At 25.6% G+C, this 23,106-nt stretch overlaps 1 protein-coding gene across 2 annotated transcripts; it reads left to right on the top strand.

Moving 5' to 3' along the window:
* Positions 1 to 861: 861 nt before the first annotated feature.
* Positions 862 to 22,750, top strand: LOC119684719 (dopamine N-acetyltransferase). 2 transcript variants are annotated; one of them, XM_038098819.1, is made up of 4 exons: positions 862 to 898; positions 12,844 to 13,044; positions 21,840 to 21,992; positions 22,052 to 22,750. In XM_038098819.1, exons 2-4 carry the CDS (start codon positions 12,883 to 12,885, stop codon positions 22,478 to 22,480), a joined length of 744 nt encoding a protein of 247 aa, XP_037954747.1. In that variant the 5' UTR covers positions 862 to 898; positions 12,844 to 12,882; the 3' UTR covers positions 22,481 to 22,750. The 2 variants fall into 2 exon arrangements, with proteins under 2 accessions (XP_037954747.1, XP_037954746.1); XM_038098818.1 differs by lacking the exon at positions 862 to 898 and adding an exon at positions 4,228 to 4,392.
* Positions 22,751 to 23,106: the final 356 nt, after the last annotated feature.

Here is a 23,106-nt window from a genome sequence, read left to right as displayed (position 1 = left end):
TATGAATTAGTATTTTTTTATTCAAATAATAAAAACTGACAAATTCGATTTATATTATTTTAATTTTCATAGATTGAAAATTTATTTTTAAATATAATTTAAATTTATATTTTTAATAATTATTTTTTTGTTATTATTTAGTTATTTTTTTATTACATAATTAAATTAATAAATTAATTCATAAAATTTCATTATAAAAAAATAATAAGAATTGATTTTTTAATTGATTGTTATATGCAAATATATTAGGAGTTTGAGACTACTTGCATAATTCATATATATAAAGTTTTTGATCAGTATATTGAGACAATTTAATTAACTGTTTTTTTGTATATATTTATTTCGGTAATTAACACACTAGCTAAGAGAGTTTATAAACTCAATCTTTGTGCAGGAACTTATTGTAAATCTAAGTAAGTTATATATTTTAAATCAATTTTAATAGAATTAATTTATATATTTAACCAATTTTTAATAAAATTGCAACAAATAAATTACTTTAATACAACTAAACGTGTCCTAATAAAAATATTTCTGTTTTAGTTTTTTTAATTTAAAGCGACTAAATATATAAATAAAATAAGATCTTTATTTTTGTTATTTAAAGGATCTTCATTATTTGTTTTTTTTTTAATAAATTAAATAAAAATCAATAAATAACTTTAATATATTATTAATTTATTGTATATGATGTATATACTGAATATGATGTAAACTGAAACTCATTAATTGCTATATGTGATTATAAATAAATATGTATATTAGAAATATACAAAAAGATTTAAAAACTTATAAATAAATAATTAATAATCGTCACTGAATTATATAAATAATATAAGAATATTTTTTCATTACTTACAGATTTTTTTGGAAATACATCTTTCTTTGTTGTATTTAGGTAAGTACAATAAACTGTCTTAATAACACTAGAAATTAATATAATATTTATTTAAGTTAAATATATGTTATAATACTAAATAAAATTGTTTTTTTCCATTATAGTTACAAAATTTAATATAATTTATTTTAATATTGGTATGAATTCTACGTCTTCGTATAAAGTACAAATCAGCTTTAAAATTTAATTTTACAAATTTTAATTGTCCTGAAGATATTTTATTTATTCAATTCATACTCTTCACAGACTCTTTTGATTTTATATAAGTTTTTAAATTATATTTAAATTTATTGTTTTAGTAACCAAAATTTTTTATTTATTATTTTTATTTTTAAAATGGTCTAATTTATAAATTGTTTAAATAATATACACCTGTTAAAACTTATATTTCATTTTACTATAATTCAAATATAGTCTGTAGTCAGTACTCAGAAAATAATATTAGTGAAAATAAGATATAATTTTTCAAAAAAAATAAAAAATTGTTCATTATCTATTTCTATTATATTTGTTAATTGATATTAAAATAGTTATAATCATTATACTATTACTATTGTTTTACTGAATAATCGATTTGCCAGTTTTTTTTGAATAGATCTACATTATTAAGCACATCAAGGATGAAAATTTATGGCTGCCTGTGGAATGGCACAACATCCTTTTTGTAATATATATCCTTATTTTTACCTTTCTATATCTAACGCTTTCTATATCGTACGGTATCTCGTAACTTATACTCTAGGTTTTATATTGTTTACCATTTAATATTTTGTTAAATAATTTTTTAAATTTAATTTTACAATTTGAATGGTCTGGGTAGCATTTTTAACCGCCCAACAAATTTTAATCATTCGTGTCAATTGTTCTTGCCCTTGTTAATTAGACTAAAAAGATATGGTTGTATAGTTTTCGTTGACTTTATTACTAAATAACAGAGTATACTTCTTATACATAATATTGTGAATATGATAAACACATTTAACATTAACTATAATGAATATAATCTAACGATGTAGACACTTAAAGTTGTGCAGATGAACAAAGTAGAAGCTTTTGTCGGTTCCTAAAGATCCCTTGGAGTAAATACAGCGCAAACGAAAAAGTTCTAAGACGCAGCAAATAAGGTATCAATCATTCTAAAATAATAAGCACGGTAGGAGAGCTTATTTGCTAGAAATGCATTCTTTATACTAGAATGTTTAGCAGAAATTATATTTTAGAGAAATATAAAACAAAGACGTGATATAGGATGAATGTAGTTGTAATGATTTACAAATTTTTGACGGATTTAAAATCAATTGAAGAACATATTCATATAACTCAATAGAAAGAAGTAAACGTTTATTGTCAATTTTGATAAAGAGATTTTTCGAACAGTAGAACTACAACAACAAACATTTTTTTTATATTATTTTAATTAATTGAATTTTTGGATAACCATACAGCTGTTTCGATTACAGCCAAATACCCATCATCAGTGGTCTTGGAATTATTTCTTGTATTTATTTTTTTGTAAATATTTTTGATAAAACTGTAAGTACCAAGGATTACTCCCTGCCCTGCCAAATTTGAAGCTCAGAGTCAGTGTTCATTAGTCAACTAACCCAAAGCCGTACTTGACGTTTATGTTCGCAAATTTTTTTGGAGTTTTGTTAATTTTGATTATTTATTATTGAATACAATTTTAAATATATAATTGTTTCAATATACCATGTAAACACACTTATTGATTTTGTAATTGGTAATTAAAAAAAAATAAATGTGATCGCCAACATCCAGGAGTGAAAATAAAATAATATTTAATTTTATAGTCGAAAGTCTACTCTACCCCAGCCTAAAAATATTAAGTACTTACACCCCACGCTTTCACTTAGTTTTATGATACAATAATTGCATTTCTATTTAAACAATTACTTATTGTTTATTTTTGTGTTATTAAAAAAATTATTGTTAATTAAATATTTTATATAAATTTTAAGTAAACATTTTGTATACGAAAAAATTTGTTTACATTGCTCTGTGAACGGCAGACGCCAACAGCTTGAAGAGGCTTTCGTTTTTCATTTCAATGGCTAAATGCCAAAATATTTAACAAAAAAAAATTTTTAAATAATTTTCCATGTTCTTTTAATATATATTTTTTTTAATATTAAATTTAATTTTGATTGAAATTATAAATACGCACAACTGTTAGTCAGGCGGCTTCACTAAACCGCAGTTTATGTAAATTATAGTGGCTGCAACGTTGCTGACTTGTGGCAATAAAAGGGAGGCCGGTCCAACAACCTAAACACGTCTGAAGAGTAAACAAAAACCGCAAAGTATACGTGCCAATATAAACAAACTGTTGCGCTCTTAGTTTGCTTTACTGCAGCAACAACAAAACAACAACAAAACAACAACAAACAACAAGAATAAGTTAAAAACTGTGCTGTCTTGCTTTTTAGCCGAGTAATGTTACTCGCTCTCTTACCATATTTTAGCACACTGTTAAATAACAGCGATCTGTTAAGACGTATGAAACGAAGCACAATGAAACGTTAATGATTATTTCAGTTGCAAATTGAACGATCGGCAAAACGGCGGTGTATATATCTGCAACAATTATTCTAGATAGAATATAATATTTATATATATATATTTGCATACGTTTATTATTATAATAATTGGTCTGTTGAACTGAATAAAAACGGCTGACGGAAAATGTGTTGGTTCATTGTTAGTGGACCAACTGCAAGTGGAAGTGTTGATCGGGAGAAATTCTGGTGTTTAATTCCTTTGAAGTGCAAAATAAGCTATTCAATATAAAAACAAAAGTTTACAATTTTATTAAATAAAACTAAAAAAAAGTTTAAAGTTTGTCGTTTTGAAAATTGCTCCAATTTTTTCCACATTCCAATAATAAAAACAAAATCTAAGTGAAAAAAAAAAATTTTTTTTTTAAACTTATTTGACAGAAATTTAAACAAAACTAAAATAAACAAAAAAAAGTAGACGGAAAAGTAGCTAAATTCAAGCATCTCAAGTTGATTGCTAAGTATTTTTGGATAACGCGTGCTTTTCGGTGCAAAATTAAACTTAAAACAAAAACCGTAAAAATTAAAATAAACAAACAAAATAACAAAAATAAAAATAAAAATAAAATAAAAAATAAAAAGATAATATTTCTTTCATGAAATTTTCCTTGTGTTAAATTACGTACTACAACAAATCTTTTTCAATTTATTTTATTTCGTTCAATTTTTTTCCTTACTTTGATTTATTGATTTCCACTCTTGACGTGCAAATCCTATAATAAAAAAGGAACCAAAAAAACAGAAAAAAAATAAAATAAATAAATAAATAATAATAATAACAAAACTTCAGGAAACATAAAATAAAACGAAACAAAAATCTACAAAATGGAAATCCACAATTTGCCCGAGCAAGCATTGCTGAAAAGCAATCGTCCGTTCACAAAGAACGGTACGATTATCCTTGAGGCCAGATACACGGTAAGTTCAAACGAAAGGCGGAAGTTTACATACATTCTGCGAATATTTGCTTCAAGTTAAGAGAGGCTATTAAAGTTTAGTTCAGTTTAGTTTAGTTTATAGCAAAAAACATAATAAATTTTTGCAACTTGCAAAATAAATAGAGAAAGAAATCAACTCACAAGCAGACGAGATACTTTGTTGCATCTTCTGGCTTTTGCTATTTTAACGCAATTTATTTACGACACAAACTAAAGCACAAACTGACGTTGTTGAAAGATGTTAATTAAATTTTTCGGAATACTAAATTGAATTAATTAATCACTACACGAGTTATTCAGTTATCATATGTATATGTGCATATATACATGACATATAAATATTTATTAAATCTCCAAATATATGTACTATATTTATAAAATAAATGAAAGTAATCATTTATAAAATTTTATTTGGAAAAGTAAAACTAATCAAATTAGATATCTCTGAAATAGTATCCTATATAGTAACTTAATAAATAGTAACAGTAACTTAAATAGTAACTTAATCAACAACTTAATATTGTGGATAAAGTTGGTCTACAACTAGGTCCCTGATTGATAAATGGTTTTCAGCCGAAAGAAATCGCTACTGGAGCGACATTCTAGGTAACCGTTGGGCTAAAGCGCTGGTTCATCCTTACAGTTATGGTAAGGTATTCTTATACAGCAGAACAGAGTTGAGGTTGCTCTTAGGATATTTAACGGGTCACCATGGACTGCATTATCATCTTAACAAAATGGATCTGTGATTGTCGACTAAGCTTAGAAGCACACGTGATCTGCAGTCACATTCTCTGTGACTGCGAGAACTACCGTTCAGTACCCCGTTTATTCCTATTCTCTTGACCTAATTTGTGATATTTAAATTAAATTTTTTTGGAGTTCGAGAAAATAAGAAGACTAAGAAATATGCTTCTGGAATAAAATTTATAATTACAGTACACACTCGATTTAACAAATACTAGATATAATTAACTCTGTAAATAACAAACGATCAAATTTGTAAATAACAAACACACCAAAAATGTTCTCTCTAAATAACCATTTTTATTTGTCATTTTATATTATTTTATTAAAAAATTCTTCTAATTATCATATAACAACAATTTATCATATTATAAAGTCTGTATATTTTATTTCCTAAACCCTCGTAATGTTTCTGACTGAACATATTAATTACTCTAAGATAAGATACATCTGCATATTGGTATACTTTCTAAGTATATCTGCATATAGTTTAAACCTATAGATATACCTTTTAACTTAACTTTATCAAAAGGAATTGCGACACATAGGAAAACTGTAATGTAGTTTGTTTGTTTTCAAATGCTCTTCCTATGAGATAATTCTATGTACTATGATAATTCTATGATATTATGTATTATTGTTTTCTCTAAATACAAATTGATATTGTGATATACCTTGGTTTAGGTCCAGGGCAGTTTAAATTTAATTAAATATTCTTTCTCAAAGATTTTTGAAAACACTGATATTAGTCTAATATGCCTATATGTGGTGACTACTGATATATCTTCAGCTGTTTTTGTAATGGTAATAGTTTTAGAAAGTTTCTATGATCTTGGAAAATTAGCGGGATGAAGCATGCTATTAAATATATACAAAATGAGTCTGATTTCCATTTAAGATAACTCGTTGATCATTTCGTCTGTTATTTTAATTATATCCTATTTTTTTTGTTTTTTTTTTTTTTTGATTATTTGAACTTATAACTTCGTTCACATGGATTATTTTGAAACTTGTTGTTGTGTTTAACGAATTTGAAATTATGTGTAAGATAGTGTTATTAAGCTTTCCATTTAGTTTAAAAACATTAGATAAAGCAATAACGAAAGGCTTTGAGATTATATCTTTCACACAAAGTCTACCGTATTTACATAACTATGGAATCTAAATTCGTAACTTTAAATTCTTTGTAGAAAGTTTATAAAAACATCAGTATTCTAATTGTTATTATTGTTTTAAACTATATTGCCAATTGGTGTTACAAAAAATTCATTATATTTTTTCCTTAATATTTATTTTTTATTTATACATTTTTCATATTGTATTTGCATTAGTTCACAGAATATACATTGGCAAAAATATACTTAAATTCAATATTCTAAAGCTTAACCTTTGAGTCTTCACGTTAGTAAAGTACTTATACAATAAAGAATCCTTAAGATGGAATCTTCAAAATATAAATTTTTTTAAATGTTTTCGCTTTAGTAACTATAGTAGTTTCGTTTTACGTAAAACAAAGCTTTTAAATTCTTATTTAAAATGTTCTCATTATAATCACTTAAATATATTTTGCAAACAACTCATGTGTATCATGTGTTTTATGTATTATAAAACGACAACAATGTTGTTGCAAATTTATTATTTTATTAATTCTGCATTTTATTGGCTCTTGCACTTTATTGAATTATAAAGAACATTTTAAAAAACAGTAGAAAAAATTAAAGGAAAAATATAAAGTGATCATCATCTTAAGCATCATTTGTGTAGATTTCTTTCCGTAGTGTAGTTTTTGCGCCTATTTTTATTTATTCTTTTTCTTTCTTATCACTACACTTCTTGACAAATCATGATCTGATAATATGGATCTTGAATGACATACGCATACATATACGTTTTAGAGATATTTCTTCTTAAGAAAGTATATATGACTACTACAATACCTCATCGATCCATCTTGTCCTCGACCTGTTCTCATTCATCATCACATTTTTTTTTCGCTAAGTTTTATGTCTTTAGCAGTGACTGTAATATATTTAAGAAAAGACTAGTAAAAACATCTGCATAGATTTACTTATTTATAACATACAGTTTATAACAAAATATTGCAGCTCAGCGCCAAGAAGGTACTAACTACTTTCCAAGAGGTCCTATATAAAAATCTTAAAAAGTCTTTATTCAAACTTTAAAAGTATAAAGTTAAGTTAGCATTGGAAACTAATACTAATTAAGATTAAGAAAAGCTATAGATTAAAGAAAATAATATTTATTTTAGAGAAAACTGAAAAAAGATATTTTGAATGAAAGTTAAGCAACGAATTTCTATCAGGAATTTAAAAATGGATTCATTGTCTGCCGTAATAAACAAAACCAAAAAGCAAAAGGGATTTGATTTTAAAAAAACGCAGCAGGAATTAAGAATAGGAATAGGTGGAATGAGACCTTTCGCAAATTCTAGAATACTATCTGTGAGTAAGTGGGATTAAAAGGTGTATTCGAGTTTTAGATATGAAAAACCCACTGTTTGATTTCGTGAAGTTGTGCTAGAAAGCACAGATTTTCGTCATATGGACTAAAGTAATGATAATGCTTTTAAAAAGAATGCCAGATTTTCTCCCTCATTTCATTGACAAAAACTTTCACCATGTTACGAATGCCATATAGAGAAAAACTCGATAAAACTGGATACACCTATAGAATCACATCTTTTGTATGATTACTGTTGTGACTTAAATAACCTTGAAAAAATATAATAATAATAATATATTTTAAGTATGTTAGTAGAACTAGGAATTATTTAACTAATTTGGAATTATTATTTACATTCAGTCTAAACTGTTACTAAGTGTTTCAAATTGTTTGAATTTTTAATATTTTATTACAAAAAAATGTAATGTCTGACTTCGAGATATAATTCATTTTAAAGACTTTAAATGTTTTTGAAAAATAAAAAGTCACAAAATTTCACTTTATTAAGATTTTTAAAAATTTAATATATATTCATATAATATATATTCCATTATTTACGGCAAAGTTGGGTTTTATTACTTCTGCTTCATTGAATAAACTAATATAAGACTTATCACAATGGAAATTTTAATAGCAAAAAGTAAACTATAATTATAAGTAACTATTAACTACACATTTTCTTTTATTAAATATTATTATTTCTCATTTTTACGAAAAAAAAGTTATTTCATAACTTTTTGGGGAAAATTTTAATACCAAATTAATTACTTAATTATTTAATTAAATTAATAATATTGGTTTATTGAAAATGTGAATTTTATCAAATTTTTTTAGCATAATTGGGAAGTACCATAAATACATTACTAATTGGCATTTTATTTTTAATATTAACATTCTAAAATTACTATAATAACGAAGAAGTAATAATTAATTTACTAAAATGACAGAAAAAAATTTTTTTCGAAGTAATTCTGCAATTAACTTTAAATTATCAAAATATATCAAATATATCAAAAATTATCAAAATATAGATTTGAGTCATAGTTATAAAAAAGCTATTGAATTAAAAATTGTAAAATTCCATGTGAGAAAACCTAACGCTATTAAAAATATTTATCTAATAACAATGGTAATCTTAGTTCCACTTTCAATTCTATAAAAAAACTACCGACATTATCTAGGATTTACATTTAAAAAAAATAAATACAATTTTAAATTTAATATGTTATGTAAATATAAAAAAAAATATATCTTATAAAAACTATATGAGTTTTATAAAGTCTTCGAAGAAATTTAAAATTAAATAATAATAATAATAATAATTAATGCCATTTAACAACCATTTAACAACCATCTTACGAAAAAAAATTTATAAATTTTATTAATCTTAATTAAAGAATAAATTAAAATAATAATCAAATCAAATCGAAATCAATATGTTGAGAATATACCACAAAAATTTATACAACAAAATTTGACACCTTGAATGGAAAGTTTTTGTATATCCAAAGTAAAAAAAGCTTTAAACTTTATATATTAGATTAAAAATTTAATCATAGAAGATGATCGAAAAAAAATTAGTAATATTTACTTAGTAGTTATAAAATTATTATATTATACAAAAAAAAATAAGTTTCTTTTTTTTGAATGGTTACTCCTATACAATTATTAAATAATATAATTTTTAAGACTAATATCAGAACACAATTTTTAGTCAGAATATTTTTATTTTCTTATTTTGCAATCATTTTTTGGAAATGTCAATATTCTGCATATCTTTTTCACCATGATATAAGTCTACCATATATAATTTAATTAACGGCAACTAGTATATTTAATTTTTTACTTTAAAATGTGCGAACATTAAAATCAAGTACGGCTTTGCATCAGTTGGCTAATGAACGCTGACTCTGAGCTTCAAATTTGGCAGGACACAAGTTCGATTCCTGGTATTTGCAGTCTCAAAAAATTATTTACGAATATGATGGGTATTTGACAATATTCGAAACAACAGTATGGTCAGCCAAAAATTTAATTAATTGAAATAATATAAAAAGAATTTTTGTTGTTGTAGTTCACTACTTTTCGAAAAAAATTTCGTCTATCAAAGGTAGACAAAAATCATTTCAAACTTTCGAACTACAGATTATCGATCACAGCACCACTTTTGAATAAACAAAAATTAATAGAAAAATTCAATTGATTGTCATTTATATAGTTACAAAAACATTGAGTTCTTAGACTTTATATTATCTCACTAAAGTTTTTCCACCTCTTATTCCAAATTATGAAGGAGCTGTGTATTTTTTAAAATGTCCTCAAGCAGACACATTTCTTCTTCTAATAAATTGTAAAAAGGATAACCTTTTATTATTGACGAAATTAGGTATTAAAAAAAAAATTCTTATGTATATATAAATTATAAATATTTTAACTCCATTTCATTTTAATTTCTTTTTATTAGAATAAGAAGTTTATTTTCATTAGGTGTGACAAATGTATTTACCGGAAATTCATAGGGTTGTATGGAAAATAATTTAGTTTTTTTTTTATTTTTTTTTTTTAATTTAGAAGGATTCGAATAGCAAAGAAAAGACAAGAACAAATATTTAGTTGATTTATTGAAATTTAGTTGAACATACAACGCTGTTTCGAATATTGCCAAGTACTCATCAACAGTGGTCTTAAGAAATATTCGAATTTCTTTTCAATTATTTTATAGTCCACATATAATTTGTTTGGACTGCAAGTTTCAGGCTTAGAACTCGTGCCTGTCAAATTAAAAATGATGAATAATCGTGTTTTTCCACAAGAAGCCAAGGCTGCACAAACTTTCAGTGCTCCAGTTCCAAGTTTTTTGTCACTTTTTTATTTAATTAGTGACATTAACCAAAGCACTTGCCGTGCTTTAAATTAGAACGAGCTTATGAACCACAGCTTTATTTGGAAAGAGAAGTTCAACGAATTGCAAGTTAATTTTGAGGTTGCCTATTTTAATTTCAAAGCTATTCTTTTTGCAGAGATATCTGTTATGCATATTTTTATTTACTGAATTATACATTGTCCATTTTGACCTAACACCTTTTGCCATCTTTCTGGCAATGGTATCGTTCCACACTCATAAAATTGTTATACATTGTTGACGAAAAACTAATCTGGATGACTTTTGACGCCATTATTCGAAGCTTCAGCCCATGAATTATTATAGGGAACACATTTTTCTCACCCTTTGTGATGATGGCTTTTAGAAATGCTCATTTCATTGATGTTTGGAACAGCAAAATTCAAACTTCAACGCTGTGGCACAAATTTCTTTCTGTAGGAACATGAGGAGTCCATATTTTAAAGGAATCCAATTAAAATCTAAGGCATAGAAAAAGTCGAATATTTTCGCAAGTTAGTCTTACTATGTAAGCTATAAAAATATATAATGATTATATGATTATTATTATCATTATAATAATTATGATTATAATAATTATGATAATTATGATTATAATGGTGTAAGAGTAAAGTTGTCTGTAAAAAAAGACACTTAAGTCCTTCATTAGGAAAAAAGATTATTATGCGAACAACCCAATGTATATTTTAGACTAATTAGTTTTTTTTTATATCAAATTATGTTTATATGTATTTTGATTTTTTTTATTAATATTAATATAAATATATGTATATTACTACCTAGCCAATAAATATGTTCACTTAATCTTACCTATAAATTCATTTAAAAGCACATGTAATGGATGATTAATACCAAAAATTAAATTTTGTAAATTTTCGGATAATTTAATCATAACGTGACTACAACCACATCTGCTGATATTATTAATAAAAATTTTTTTTTTGTATATATACAATTCTTAAACGATTCTTTTTTTATTACCTTGACATTATCTTAATTAAAACACTTTTATATTTAAATTCGTAGAGAAACATTTATTTTTATTCTATATCCAGGGATTTTTTTAGGTGACAAATATATTTGTTTTAGATTAATTTAATTTTATATTTATTACACTCAAGAATTTTATTGGGATTTTATTTATATTCAACCAGTTCTTTTGGGAATAATTTTACAATTTAAATATTATAAATCTGAATCAACCATTTCATTCATAAGTATTGAGCTTAAGTTAATCAAGTTTAGTTTAATTAGAATTTAATTCAGTCAAATCAGTATTATTTTGGAATTCAATTATAATACAATGAATAATTTTAATATATGTAGAAATAAAATATATATGTATAGATATATAGACTTACATTCCTCTTTTTTCTTTTTTTTAATGTTAACATTTTTTAGTGTTATATATAACAAATGGCACTAAATGGGTTTAATTAAAGTAGTATTATTTTGAAATTCATTTATAAAAATTATTTATATTTATATGAAATTATTTATAACATAATAATTAATTATGATATATGTAAAAATAAAATATATATGTATAGTTAACATATATAGACATTCATTCCTCTTTTTTTTGTATTATATATAACAAGTGACACTAAATTAGTTTAATTAACATTATAATGAAATTCATTCATAACATAACAAATAATTATGATATATGTAAAAATAAAATATATACGTATATTTATATAGACATTCATTCCTCTTTTTTCCTGTATTTTTGGTGTTATATATAACCTATGACACTAAATTAGTTAAATTAAGGTAGTATTATTTTGGAATTCATTTATAAGATAATAAAAAATTGTAATATATGTAAAAATAAAATTTATAATTATTGATATATAGACGTATACGCGTTTTTTCCTCTTTTTTATTTTGCAAAATAGCCACAAAAAATAATTTTTTTTCAAAGATAGAGCAATAAATTATAATAGTAGAGACTGAATTTATTTCATAATAAAACAAAATTAAATGTCATTAAAATAATCTCCACTTATGTTAGAAAATTGTGCGTAACATTTTCTAATTTGTATATATCAAATAATAATTGGAAAACGCAAAATATAAAATTTTTATTTAAAAATTCATGAAAAAAAAATGTTTATATCAGACAAAAAACAAACAAAATTAAAATGTGAAAAATAAAACATTTATCACAGCTCACATGTTTTTTTAATTAAAATTCTTTGATCTATTCGAAATATTTTTAAATGTCTACTTTGAAAATGAAATAAAATGTCTGACATTAGCTTCCTTCATTTAATAAATTTGTTTATTTAATGCTTTTTGTTTATTTCTATTAAGATTTCAGATTTGTATCCCATCGCACGGCTGACTAAAAAAATGGATAGCGCATTAAAAGTGTCGTCTACAACAACAACAACTACACCAACAACTACAACTAATGGCACACAAAAAATTGAAGATAGCTCCTATACTATAGAACTGATCAAACCCAAAGATGCGGAAGAAGTTCTAACAATGCTTAAGAAGTTCTTCTTTAAAGTAAGTTTAAAATATTATATATTGAAATATTAGATACATTTATTTATATTATGGAACTTAACGAAATTACTTTATGAAAATAAACATAAATGTTAGACATACAACACTTCGATTAATTCTTCTTCCATTTACAATTGACCGGAAATTACAAAAATATTATTATTAGATACCATTTTTATAATACCTATAATCATCACAAAAATCAATAGAAAAAATAGAGGATATTGACATATAAATTAATAGTGTTCTTTGATGCTTTTTTGTAGTATAATATATTTAGATTAAAAAGTTTGACTCAGAATTGTAAAGGACTTAAGAGCTTTGACTTTTTTAGTTTAGTTATGGTGAAAGAAAACTTACTATAGCATTACTATTTAACTATATACATATATTGTTATTATTAATTCAGATCAAGAACCAGAATAGTTAGAGAGACCAGACCAGATAGAGACCAGAATAGACCTATTGTGCATTTCTTATTGTTCCATTAACAACTGCATTTGCATAGGTGCCATGTCCGACGTTGAAAGACATCGACGAAAATTATAATATTGCATTTCTTGAATAAAACAAATTTTTTTATTAGTTTTAGTTAATGTAATTCTTTTTTTTCATATTAAAATTGCAAAATATTTTATCGTAAAGCTTTTTAATGTTAAACCACCCAACAAGGTAAAAAATTAATTAGCAGCAATTTCTTGGCATTTTAAACTATGACTTAAACACTGTATATAAAAAAAACGGAATAAATTATTTAGTGCAAAACACTTCAAACAAAACCTAAAAAAAAACATTCTTTTAATTTTTTATTTAAATAATTTATCTTAAACACTTCACACGAAGTCTCCGTATCGAATTTCAATTAATTGATCGAAGCATTCAATTAAGGCGAACAGTTACAAGGCAGAGTTGAGCATTATCTGCTCTGCAACTGCAAGTAGAAAAAAAACTTTTCGTGATTTTATAATCTTGAATCAGAGGCGGTAGTGTAGTGCAGCAGTGCTACATGCAGCAATGCATTCAGCAAGTGCTGCAATGGGGACTTGCATGCAGCACTTGCATTGTGTCTAGACTCTAGACGTATGCTTCCTGAACAGAAATGTCAAGGAAGAAAAATTCAAAAAATTAAAACCAAATCAAGAAAAAAAATTTAAAAAAAAAACAAGTCGTGATCTTAAATTTGTGAGATTATTCTGTAGTTGATATCTTAAATATTTTATAAAATAAAAATATAATATAATATTTGCAGTAAATATATTTACGAACAAACACACCTTCTTTATTCCTCCGTTCTGATACAAGTGTAAATAATCTCAACTTATGCACTTTCATGGTACTTTGCATACACTTTGTATGGAGTCACGATATACGATAACGAATACGAGTACGAGTACTTGCTTTAATTAAACCAGAAGAATTTATCATAAACTTGCTGTTCTTAGTTTGCTTAAGTTTTTATTAATTGTATTAAAATTAATTATATTTTTTGTTTGTTTTTTAAATTTAATCGATACATATAAAAACATTGGAAAATATTTGTTTAGTCGTGATAAATAAATTGTTTGTAAGCCTTAATGAAATCCTTCACAAAAACCATTCTCCTTTTACTTACAACTGCTTAAAAAACTTTATAAATATATACAAAAAAAAATAATTACGATATAAAGATCATTATTATATGCATATATGCTAATAATTAATTTAAAAGACCAAGACGAACGAACTCCTTTTACTTACAACTGCTTAAAAAACTTTATAAATATATACAAAAAAAAATAATTACGATATAAAGATCATTATTATATGCATATATGCTAATAATTAATTTAAAAGACCAAGACGAATACGTGTGATTGCGAGCTTCACTTATCAAGTTGAGAGCTGCGAAGGCCGAACGGGACTTATCCAGACTCTTTTCTTAACTTCATTAAGATATACCCGTTAACTCCAATTTTATAAAACGCCTTTTTTAAGTGATAATTTTATAAAATTACCACGTACCATATAAAATGAGTACGGTCCCAAGTCGATCGCAAAGATTTAGTCTTATATTGCAATGTCTTGCAAAACAATGACTTGCAAAACAATGACTTTGTAACATCGCCGAATAGTTAAAAATAGAATGGCACAAACAGCTTATGTGAATAGACTGGGTAACAGATCATCCTCAAATCTTGTGAGGAAAATAACTATGTTGAACTAAGTTATAATATTGAACTCGCGAGCATTAGTACAATATTTCCAGATTTTTTTTAATGAAGATGATATCTTCACTTCTGCTATTAAGCATATTTTCTTAATTTCAATGTTATATTAAAATTTTATAAAATTATTACATTATTTGTTTTTTTTGTTTAAGTCTTCAGGGACTTAATCATAATACCAGGTTACAAGGACTTATATTTTCTTTTATATGATGGGTATCATATGTTAGGTGTTTCTTTAAGACTAATTTTGTAATGGTATCGAAATGGGATGTAGGGATATGTCTGTATTTTTATAATCGCTATCAATATGGTAATAATAATAATAATAATAAAGCATGTCATTATCACTTTAAGTATTAATATATATAATGAGAATGTTAAGATTAAATACCTAGGTATTGGAATAGATTTATGCTTTCCCTTATACCATTTTTGATGTAATACCATATTTACAAGTAATACAGCCTATATTCATCATTCACTAGTTTCAGTGCATTTATTATTCAAGTGTTGTTTTCTTTACAGTGATTATTGGTATCAGATTCTCTATCAATAAATAAATGATATATAACTAGAGTAAGTGTTCCAAATTGAAACTCCTCTAAATAGGAATGTCTAAAAATTTTAACTAAATTATTAATTAATTTTATTAAATTATTAATATTTAATAAATTTGACTTTACAAAATATAAGGTAGCTCTAATTTTTGAGCATCTAAGGAATAATTTTTTTTTAACTTATTAAACAATAAAAAGATTGAGTGTATTTGCTAATGTTCCAATATCAGCCAAGAGTTCCAAATGAGTTCATTCATTTACTACAGATAAAAAATTTAAACGAAGTAAATGAACTTTACTTAAACACGTAACATTAATAATAAAATTGTTTAAAACGATTGTATTTTATTAAAAAAATGATTCGTGATCAATAAACAAATAATTAACTTGAAGAATAATACTGACCACAGATAAGTTTTCACGACCTATAATAACACATAAATGTTATGTCAAACATTTTAATACATTTTTTTAATAATTCGATATAAATTAAATCGAATTATTCAAGAAATAAACAAATATATAAACTCTACTATTAAATTTGTATTTAAAAAAATATTAAATTTAATGTTTTGCCATAAAAGTCCATTTAAGCGATAAATGGACTGGTAATTTGTATTGAATTAATGTTCGCATATTAACCTGCACATTGACTTGAGACCATTTTAAAAGCTAACCATTATTTTTATCATTAATATTAATCTTTTATTTATTAATGGAAATCGCTGTCAGCTTTATTAGCTTTGCGAATACATTAGGCGTGCGCCTCAAATCATTCAGGCATTACAAATTATTTTACAGACAGGTCGGAACCAATTAAATCATTATGCAAATGCGATGCATTCGATCGACTAATGTTTCATATTAACTTCATATGTAATTTAATTTAGTCGACCAAAGCAACTATGAAGTTTCACTACAATATAAACTTTAAATTATTTAAATTAAATTAATTAAATATACTTGCACCATTAGAATAATATTAATTTTTTTTAATAAGTATTTCAAGATAGGGCGGTTATTTAAAAAAACTACTGAACGAGAACAACTACTGATAAATAATGGTTAATGGTTTAGGTTAATGGCAAAAGTATTCCAGATCAATAAGAGCAATTCGTTTTGAAAAAGACAACAGCTCTTTGTCGTGAGAATAATGATCTAGAATATTGATTTCACTTCAAGGTGAACATAGTTTAACGAATAGTATGAATGATATGAATTTAAAGTTTTTAGCAAACTTTTTAAAAAATACAAGAACAAAAACAATCAACCTTTAGTCGTAAGTCGTGATATAATGGAATATACTTAACCCTTCTTTATCGATTGAAGTACTAGTAATACACCTTTTATATTTGAATTTTGTAATAATTCTCTTTTCCAAACACAATATACCTAGGTTGGTCACAGTAGGTTGGTGACATCATTAAATGAATATTTGGACAAAATTTCGTTCTCTTGTTGCCTTCAAGTTCTTTTAAAGTCCATAACAGATGGAATTGGTGTCATGGTCCACTTTATATTTGATAATAAAGGAAGAAAAAAAACGACGTCTAAAGTACAATTGCACCTTTTATATTTTAATTTTGCCACAATTATATTTCCCTGAATACAATTTAGATCTATTATTTCGTGACATCTGTAGACGATTAAATGAACAAGATTTTATTGCCTTACAACATGGATGGTCAAGTAGATTTCTAATCCACTAAAAGCGACAATATTTCCCATTTAATCCATATACAAGGAAATAAATAAAAAAATAAAATAGAAAATAAATAAATAATAAAATATAAATGAAAAATAATAAATAAAAGCTTTATGAACGATATAGTTTATTTGGTATTGATAAATCACCTACTAAACCAAGCAGGACTTTTCAATCTGATGTGGTTTCAAAACAGTTCTTAAAAACAATTTGAAGGCCCTAGAAACAACGGTGGTGGTTTCACGACTACTATAATATATTTTAGGACCAACTGCTGTCTCTGGTACTAACGTAACACATTAGCCAAGCACTATTTCTATTATTTATTTCACATGGATTAAGGATGGTGTTCTCTATAGATAATACTCACTAACATCAATCACGGTACACATAGAAAAATTCAAATATAAACGCAATGTTCGTTTCTTCAAAGTATTTTTCCCCAATATAGATATCAGGTCATTCATTATATCGAGTTTGCTAATACTCTAGTATATCATTATATCTATCACGATTGAATGTGTACCTTCGGCATATCTCGTTGTATGTATCGTTGTTAGAAGCATAATTGACAAATTTTTCTTTGAAATATTTGTTATATCAAAATTGTAGGCAATATTGTAAGACCTTTCTTGAAAGTCCTTATGCCAATTGGCAGAAACCTTTTCTAACTTTTCTAACTATGCGACCTAGTATCTTTTTCCAGAAGTCTCGTGCCTTTTCTGTGCTTTTTTGACTATACGACCTAGTATCTTTTTCCAGTACACTCTTGTCTTTACTGTGTGTACCTGACTATACGACCTAGTGTATTTTTCTAGGTACTAGACTTCTTGACGCTTTCGTGTTTTAGATAGTTCTAATAGGATGTATATGTTACAAGCGAATTTTAAGAGAGAGTACAGTCTAATATTTGGTAACTCCAAAATACTTTATTCGAGTTTTCGAGAAAGCTGGATAGAAATATGAAAGATGGTCTAGTCTTTCCGTGATCTGCAGTTCCTATATTCATTCCTACAGGAATATCAAGTTAGTAGTTTTTTTAATGTATATATTATTATCTTCTAATGCCATATTTTTTATTAATAATAATAGTTATTTACATTACTTTTGTTGTCAAAATGAATATATTTAAAAGCATGGGGTGTAAAAAACTGAATATGTATGAAGTACAATTTGATTAACTTTATTAGAGTAAACAACACTAACAATATCCCAGCTGACAGACGTAAAGACGGATATCGCCAAATTTAATTATTTCATAATAATGACAAGGACACCATATTTCCAAGCAAGTGACATGGTTTCCAAAGTCACTTGATTAGTAGGAAAAATTGCTTGAAGCACGTAATATTAAATATTTAGGACGTGTGCGAGTTAGGCTAAGTTGATGTTAAACCAAATGGGAGATTTTTTCTGATTTTTTGCACTGCAGACATTTAGCCATTTATCAACACGCATCGACACATCACTACATTATCGGCACAACCTAGAATTTCCCTTATTTAGGACGCAATTTAGTCTAACTCGCACACGTCCTAAATATTTCATTCATTTTTTCAGTCATTCATTTTCATATCAGTCATTCATTTTTTTTACTGTAACTCAAGTTACAAGAGATTCTATATCTTTATTACTGCTTTATACCATGTTTCCACTCAGCTCATTTACGCAGCTTTTTCCATTAAAGTCGTTAATAAGGATAATTTACCATACAAAGAATTTTCATATAAATGAGCTCATTATAAATAAATCAACAGATTTAAGACGAAAAATATTCTACAAAATTTTCCACATATATTTATCGTGTATTTTATATTTGAAATGTAAACAAACAAGCTATTTCACATGCATAAATCAACTCATGCCAATGGAAACAGTCAAATTTCATTAATATAAGTAGTTTTAGCTGGAGTGGAAACACGATATTAGGTTATAAAACTTTTAAGGTAATTCTATTTTATTAACTGCTTTGAATAACAACCTCATTGACAATAATACTTAATAATTTTCCAAAATGTCACAAAATATTTCAAGTCCCAATAAATTTATATTATAATTTAATATTATTAAATAATAGTTAATAAAATTCAATTACTTGCGATATCGTAAATCAAACTCAAGTCAAACGCAGAATTAAATGCATTTAGCAAATTAGCATTTCAAACATCTGGTGAACACTTAGGCAACATTCAACGTTGAAAGATATAAAATGCGCGAAAAGATACAAAATGCCATGATGTTTTTAATCTCAGATAACTAATGAACGTGTACGAGGGAAACTGTAATTACTTAATCATTACATGAACATAATTACTAGTTACAAATTTTTATCGATAATATAATTTTATGCAATTTTAATATTCTTAAATGTTGGCTGGGGAGGAGCTAAAGCGGAAAAAAATTTATTAAATAATTCCGAAGCAAATCAATTATTTAAATTAATACCAAAATTCAGGTTTATAATTTCATTTGTGTTATCACGTTTTATTTAAAATTCTGTGGAGCTATTAAAATGTTAATTAAGTGATTAAAATAGAAATATTTACTAAACATTGTAGAAATGCTGTAATATTTAAGTACTATTTTTATATGAAGATAGTAAATTACGCTAGTACTCCTACTATTATTATCACTACTCGATTAGTTGTTGGTGATCAATGAACTTTTTGTAATGACGTAGATTTTAAAACAAAATTAAGATAGTAAATTATATTGAAGCTTTTGAATGAAGTATTTTTATATAATTTATTGATACTCGTATAATGTAAGTACTTTTAAATACAAAGTAAAATATACATTGCACAGACATGTTAAAAACTTTCTTAGAATCACGAGTAAAATTTATTAAATGATTAAAATATTAAAAATTAGGCGAGTATATATCAATGATATCCAATATGTCATACGATTTCTTAAACAAACCAAAAAATGTTTAAATTAACTCTATAAGAATTTCAGTGTTCTAGAGTTCCAGAATTCCGAAGTTCTGATTTAGATTAGGTAAATGGCAACCTATCCCACAAAAAGACGCGGGTAACTTAAGACTCGAAGGCGATTAACTGCTTTAAGAAACTAAAGTAAACCAATTGCATACTTCAGGCCGCGAAACTTTTTGTATCAGTTTGATAAAACCATATCCTTAAAGTCCATTTTTTTTCAATAGTGAAGATCTATCTATTGTACTATAAGTCTCATTCCGATTATTTACAAAAATTCTCGGCTTGGAAAACATTTAAAAGAGGCAAGGAGCTAAAATTTAAGCTACTTAGAACATTAGATACGAGAACTTCAAGTCTATGTTCACAAGACCACAGTTTCATCATGTTCATGGTTTCATCGACATCTAAAGAATTAAGTTATTTTCAACTAGGTCAAAATGAAAGCGATACTTGGCAAAATTGGTGTGTCTAGTGATCGTACTATTAGCAGTCTACAGTCCTTGCTGCATAAAGTTACATTTAATACTTATACTAATAATATTGGACAAACAGTTGAAGAAGGAAATACCTAGAGTTGATAAATTGTATAAAGGATAAAGTTTTATCCTATGCCGAATGGTGACAGAGTTATGTTTTCATATTCGTTTCCAGACTTACAACTATGAGAACTCTTTTTGAGTAACACTCAATTGATCAGCATGCCTGCCTATAAGACAATATTTAGTTGGTAAGACTGTATTAAACTGTGAGTGTCGAGAAACACTAATCAGTTGTTCCATTCTTTGCTATTTATCTCTGGGATATATCGTTCTAGTTGCTTGACGTATATATTCTATTTTATACGTAGATCCATTAATTTGAAACTGAGATAAAGCCTACATCTATTGAATTTGCTATATCTCTTTACACCTTCATATATCCAATAGAAGATTAATAAATATAAAAACATTCCTTTATTAAAAAAATAAAAAGCTCTTGTAGTCTCTTACAAGAAGGGTAAGGGAATTTTCTGAAGAAAGTTCATTAAATATATTTACATACTTAAATATATATATTATTAACCAAGTTTAAATACCCCATTCACTATTCTCTTATCCGAAAAGGTAAGATTGGACTCAAATTATTTACATACCATTTAAGTTTACGTTAAATTTATTATTTTATCTTAGTGGGATAATAAATTATGTAGGAAGAAATTTGAACTCCTAAAAATTTCCCATCATTTTTCATCCACTTTTTCCTCTTATTCCTCAAATGCTTAGATGACATTAGATCCATCATAATTGAGATATGTATGATTTTTTTCACTTTTTCACGTTTTCGTTTTTTTTTTTTGAATCTATATTGAACATTTTTCATTCAATATAATCATACTTTTCTCTTTCAGGATGAGCCACTGAATACATTCCTTAACTTGGGTGAATGCAAAGAATTGGAGGAATATTCCTTAAAATGCATTAAAGACGATTGCTCATTTAAGGCAGTAGATAAAAATGGCAAAATATTAGGAGTTTTTCTAAATGGATTACTTAAACGACCAGTAAGTAATATAAAGCTAAACTACAACTACCACATTCAGTAATATTAATTATTCTATAGGCACCAGACGCAGTACCTGAAAAATCAGCTGAAGGTTGTGAACATCCAAAATTTAGAAAAATACTTGCAATGATGGATTATATTGAGGAAGAATTTAACTTATTTGATTTATTTCCATCAGTAGATGTTATACTAGATGGTAAAATACTTTCCGTGGATACAAATTGTCGTGGTTTAGGCATTGCAGGAAGGTTGACAGAACACACAATGAATTACATGCATGAGCATAACATAAAAATCTTCCATGTATTATGTTCAAGTCATTATTCGGCACGTGTTATGGAAAAGTTGGGTTTTCACGATGTGTACCGATTAAACTACGCCGATTACAAGGTTAACGGACAAGTTGTATTGGCACCGGCAGCTCCACATGTCGCCGCACGTATCTTAGTCAAAGATATCAGCGAAACCACCAAATCCACACTATAAATGATCAGTACAAAAACTTCATGTAATGTTGGATGCGATTTGTTGGTACCAGACGACTAGGCAATTAGTGTAAAAATTTTAAATCTAAATCTTGTGTTAGAAAAATGTGATTTTATGTTTAGTTGTAAAAAGTAGACAATTTGTATTTTGAGTGTATAAAAATTAAATATTAAATTTTTTCTTAAAAGCTTAAAGCTCTTAGTACTTATACAGGAAATAAAACTTACACTCTAATAAGTTTCAAACTGTGCAAAATGCTTTGAAGCTTTTTTAAGCTTTTTCGCTTTATTGTAAATATTTTAAATTTATATTTTTAAATTTATAATCATAAAAATTACATATTAAACATATTTTCTTTTTTATCAAAATCAGTTAGAAATTGAAAATAAACCACCAATTATTTGTATATTTTTAAATTAATTAGATTTATTTTAATTAATTAAATTAAAATTTTTATACGTACAATTTTATTTCTTTTGATATATATACTATTTAAATCATTGTTAATACTATTATATACGGAATTATGTATAAATTGAAATAAATTTAAATTGAACTAAATAATTAAAAGATTTTTGTTGTTTAATGATGAATTTTATTAATTAATTAATTATTTAATGAATGTT

The sequence above is a fragment of the Teleopsis dalmanni genome, chromosome 2, assembly GCF_002237135.1.
Source record: "Teleopsis dalmanni isolate 2A chromosome 2, ASM223713v2, whole genome shotgun sequence".
Classification (NCBI taxonomy): Eukaryota; Metazoa; Arthropoda; class Insecta; order Diptera; family Diopsidae; genus Teleopsis; species Teleopsis dalmanni.
This window is presented reverse-complemented; position numbering and strand designations above follow the sequence as displayed.

Coding starts and splice junctions, on each gene's coding strand:
- LOC119684719 (XM_038098818.1), top strand. CDS start 4,300: ATGGAAATCCACAATTTGCCCGAGCAAGCATTGCTGAAAAGCAATCGT. Junction 4,393..12,843: donor TCCTTGAGGCCAGATACACG/GTAAGTTCAAAC, acceptor ATTTCTATTAAG/ATTTCAGATTTGTATCCCAT. Junction 21,993..22,051: donor ATGGATTACTTAAACGACCA/GTAAGTAATATA, acceptor ATTATTCTATAG/GCACCAGACGCAGTACCTGA.